This window comes from Protomyctophum parallelum (assembly GCF_964188405.1).
Source record: "Protomyctophum parallelum genome assembly, chromosome: 12".
In the NCBI taxonomy this organism is placed as follows: domain Eukaryota; kingdom Metazoa; phylum Chordata; class Actinopteri; order Myctophiformes; family Myctophidae; genus Protomyctophum; species Protomyctophum parallelum.
In genome coordinates this window covers 26,760,507-26,765,666 of record NC_139712.1, presented here as the reverse complement: position 1 = coordinate 26,765,666, position 5,160 = coordinate 26,760,507, and the positions used below count along the sequence as shown (strand labels likewise).

Genomic DNA, 5,160 nt, shown 5'->3' with positions numbered 1-5,160 from the left:
ATTCGTGCATCACTTTTTGCCTATTTGTTTTCTTTTCTGCCTCTGTTGACAAGGTGCCATGCATGGGTCCTTGATCTACATGAAGATGCTGTAAAACGGTGTGTGTGTATAATCTTCAAAGTTTATTTAGTTTTCTTTTCCAGTTTTTCCAGAAGGCAGTTAATTACACAATTAATACATTATACAAAGTATGTACATTTATACCAAAGAATACTTCCAACATAAAATAAAAATAGCATTGTATCTTACAACTCTGTGTTGTAATTTTATTTGTTCATATAGATAGATATACGCTGATGAGTAAATTCATAATGTCATACCAGCAGTTTTCATAAAGGCAATAAACTTGAATAGTCTGCATTTGAAGTAATACTTGCTTCTCTGATTTCGGCACAGTTCTGTTTCATAAAAAGTTCAAGAGTGAACTTTAAGGCAAAGTGTGTTCTGTTTGGTGGATTTTTAATTCATACACACTTTTTGCAGATACAACACAAAACACTTTGAAAGGCAAAAAAGTCCACAATTTGGTATATGGATACAGTCTTATAACATATCTCCATCATACTTTCTGTCAACAAAGACCAGAGTTTATAAACACAGTTATTTGCCCAAGTACAACAAATTGCAGCTTTCATGCAAAGGCCCCATAAACTATTTTCATTCACAAAAAAAAAAAGTTATTGCAAGATAAACAAGCAGTGTAAACACCTCAGATAGCTACTCTAAAGCAACACTGGTCATTGGATAGATTTTTTTTTCTCAATAATATAATCTATATAAATACACATAATTATGAAGTCTTTTCAACAACAATAAGAGATTTCCAAACATTTGTAATACAGCCACTAACTGATTTTCCATCTTTTGATGATATATGGATATGTAATAAAAAAAATTATATAGACAGATTTAATGAGAACGTCCCAAAACCTGCTTTTGACACAAAGTAGTCAAGAATGTAAGCGTGGGCAATCATCATTGTCAATAGGCTATGCTACACATTTGTTTCTTGATCACTTTCATGGGCAGCATTAAATTAAATCGTCGAAAATATTTAGCTACAAAAGAAAATTAGACTTATATTGCTCTTTTAAAACTATAGCTGCACTCACGCATTGGTTTGACGTTTGAAGACGCACATCTTGAAAGGAAATGATCTTTGTTTAGATGCTATGAGACAAGTAACCACATACAAATAAGCTATAGGCCAGTTAGCATTTTTGTTATGACGTAAAAAGGAAAAATACATCGCTACCTCTCGGTCACTTAGGCCTATGATATTATAAACTGCTTCTGTGGATTAAAAAACATTTATCAAAATTCACATCCTGTCAAATTTGATCTGCAACTGACACTCAAAAAACCCTTGCTATGTCCATTTTTACACCAAACACTAATAAAACCAATAACCATGGAAATAAAAATCTTGTATTTATTTAAATTCACAGTTGCCTGGATGCAGCAGAAAGTATTCTTTGGACTTAAGCAAGTTAACTTCACTGACAGATCTAAAACGTCACGTGCCAGTTGAATGGAGAATGAAAATGATAAGCATTTATAAAAACAAAAAGAGAAAAAAAACATACATACAGTGAAAACATATACCTTTATACATATTTTTTTATAGACATGATATTGCAGAAATATCTATATAATTTGTTTTCATCAATTTATGCTGGTATAGTCTATACACTGGCCCTTCTTTCAATGAAATTATTGCATTGTAGGCTTGATACGATTTTTCCTATCCTCGTCGAGCTCAATCGCTGTCTGATTTGTCGTCTTTCGACGTGGTAGCGTGATTGTACAGTCCCTGTGCCATCAGGTGCAAGGCCAGTGTGTTTTTAGTGCCGGTGGCTTTCTTGATTTTGGCCCGCTTGTTCTGGAACCAGATTTTGATTTGAGATTCATTAAGGCCGAGTTCTGTAGCCAAGCTCTGCCGCCGCTGTTCCGTCAAGTAGCGGTTGGTTTGGAACTCGGATTTTAGTCTCTGGAGCTGCTCCGCTGTGAAGGCCGTCCGTGGTCGCTTGTCCTCCTTGCTGTTGCTGTTGCTGTTGTTGCTGCTGCTGCTGGCTGACTTCTTCTTTGGTTTTCGAGATCTTGGCCCTATGGTGTAAGAAAAACACCAATAAGCACCAATAGAAAGCTCACACATCAACTAAATTAAAGATATAGGCTTAATGGACGTATAGGCTCCTGCACTAAAGCACGCCAAAGTAGGAAAGTAGTTGGAAACGTTTTGCAGCCTGGCTATTAAATCAGACATCTTAGCCAAAATGTCATGTGGCTTCATTTGATATCATTCCAACTTTGCAATGGTGCACAAATGAAGAAAGAATTTTGTGAAACATTTTCACGATACTGCGAGAATGAAGACAATATACGAGTCATGACTCCCTCTCCCTCCCTCTCTCTCTCTCTCTCTCTCTCTCTCTCTCCCCTCCCATTCTCTCCCCCCTCCCTCCTTCGCTTTCTGTCACACTCAAATGCATACGTCTATAGTAGACAATATTAACCCTTATTTGAGATAAGCTTGCATCAATGCAACTATTGTTGACAGCTTAAGCAATGTTTTTGCCAGCTAAAGTTGGTAGTCTATAGCCTAATTTAGGTATACCATGTGAGTATTATATAGGCGAATAGGCCTATGCAAGAATCTGTATTGGTGAATTTGTTTTTAAGTCACTCCAACAGTTTCAAAAGGGAATTGAATTTGATCAGTGGACGATACATTCATTTTCCATCCACACCGAGGCCGAGCCAATGCGATTTGGTAGGCTAATCTAAAGGTGCATCTTCCACTCGGATGTGTTGATTCAACGCAAAATATTTAGTGAATGCAATAAGGTATCATTTGAGAGATAAACCAGTAACGCGATTCTTCCACATCAGCACATTTTGCAGAAGCTGCTGTATAGCCATAAATGTTATAGGCTACTCTGGCGTGTTGCATAATGCATGAGAACATGCCGTACTATAGATAGGCTACATTAAAACAATCTATTTAAAACGCAAATATACCATTGTATTGATTGTACAAAATAAATCGTTGTATAGTTTATCTAAATAAAGATGTGATATTATGAACGCACAATCTGTTCTCACTGCAGCTAAATAGCCTATAGGCTATATTAAAGGCTATATGCCCGACATATGGGGCCATCCCTTGTCAAAGCATGCTGCATATTTAATTAATCCCAAACAAAACTATACTGGTTCCAAAATAATTGACTCTTTCTGAGAAAAGATACGAAACGCACAGTTCTGTGCGAAACCGTTTACCCAGGATTAATATGCGCGACAATGCTCGGACCCAGCCACGCGAGTAGGTTGAAAAGTATTAATAACTGTGTCGGAAAGATGTGACGAATCCGTTCTTTAAACTTGATCCTTTTTCTTTTTGCATGTAGACCTATATTTCTAAATAAAACAATTTAAGGAGACGATATCGCACACAATGTAGCCAACAATAAATTCACAATTTTAAAGTGCTGTTATACCGATAGTTTGAAACTATCGTAGCATCAGAAGCTCATCAGCTCATCAGAAGCGTATACGGCCTATTTGGTTGGTAATGTATACTGGTGCTATGCTATACTCCCATCCCATATCATGTTTGACTAAAACAATGTTGTTGTTCGCAATAGGCCTACACTTGCACTTATATGGAATTAAAATCATATTTGTGAAACCCCATCAACGAAAATAGTATTTTCTCTTGTGTGCCATGAGGCATAATATTTTCGGCAAAAGTGCAACACGTTTCGCCCTGGCTGCTCTGCATGCTCTATACTTTGCGAACTCGGTCAAGGCATTTCTGGGTCAGTGTTACGGGCTATTTCAGGATAGGCTGCTATAAGTATATAGGCCTATGCATGCATGGTCTCACGGTATAACCTACCTGACGAAGGTCGGTCCGAGTATCTGGTGCAATACACCCACGCTGGCCAGAGCATAGGCTGTTTGGCTGATGGATTGGTGCTGGCTTGGGAACTGTCTGAGTCTGAACTTAGGCACTGGTCTCCGTTCTCCCCGCGGGGTTTCAGGGACTCTTGGCTGGGTGATGCTGGCTTCTTCGCGGCGGTGACCGTATGCGGGGTGGATGTTCCCTCCGTGCTGCCCACCGGCTCCGTCCGAGGCGCTGCCGGGCTGTGATTCTCTCCGGACAACAAACTGATGTTTTCGTCGCGGGCTGTGTTGTTTCCATCTTTTTTCCGGCCGAAGTCCGGTCGTAAAATGTTATCGATGAAGAAATTGGTGACTCGATGGGGTATCTGCGGCGGCGGGTTTCCAGGTGCTTGCAAAAGGGGAAGGATGTCTCTGTTAATGGACTCATCCTCTGACTCCTGCCGCTCCGCGTCTCTGATGCTGGGATCATTTTCTTCCATACTGATTCACTTTAACCCCTTTGTTGCTCCCCCGCAATACAATTCGCGAAGAATTTAAAGAAAAAAGAACTTACGAAAAAATTATTTACGAGTTAAAAAAAAAAAAAAAGGGAAAAACTCAAATACTACTGCTGAGTGCATTGGACACCATGCGAACTCTTGCAGCAGTGTCCTTTGAGAAAAACATAGTTTTTTTGTCATATATATTCCCACCAAATCTTGGCTATATCGGCATGGTGTCAAATAGAGCTATACACCATATTTAATTTGCGCATCCAATTAAGAGCTATCCGTTTGCACTGTGATCAATAACAGTGGCTAAACTAAACTAAGGGTAAATAAAGAGGCTTCTAACTGATCCTGAAATACTCTAACTCTGGAGTTTTGTTCTTATTTTCAATACGAGCCCCCGAGTGACGTCGCCACCGCTATCCCAGACACGTGCCTTTGACCAATGATGCTGGGGAAACGTAACCACGTGACTGTGACTCGAGAGCTATCGACAAACGCTCAGCCTCGCCTTACTAAAGGGAAAGAGTCCCTGAAATACATCGTACTGTGTGTGTGTGTGTGTGTGTGTGTGTGTGTGTGTGTGTGTGTGTGTGTGTGTGTGTGTGTGTGTGTGTGTATATATATATATATATATATATATATATATATATATATATATATATATATATATATATATATAAAATATATTCATTATCTGGCTTAAAATATATCTAATATAGCCTAATAATAATAAAGGAACAATCTGACTCTCACATGCACT

At 38.7% G+C, this 5,160-nt stretch overlaps 1 protein-coding gene across 1 annotated transcript; it reads right to left on the bottom strand.

The window, feature by feature from the left end:
• Positions 1 to 1,759: 1,759 nt before the first annotated feature.
• On the bottom strand, positions 1,760 to 4,388 carry en2a (engrailed homeobox 2a; the record flags this gene model as incomplete). The annotated part of the gene is made up of 2 exons (XM_083778218.1): positions 1,760 to 2,106; positions 3,902 to 4,388. 2 exons carry the CDS (start codon positions 4,386 to 4,388, stop codon positions 1,760 to 1,762), a joined length of 834 nt encoding a protein of 277 aa, XP_083634344.1.
• Between the last annotated feature and the right edge of the window lie 772 nt (positions 4,389 to 5,160).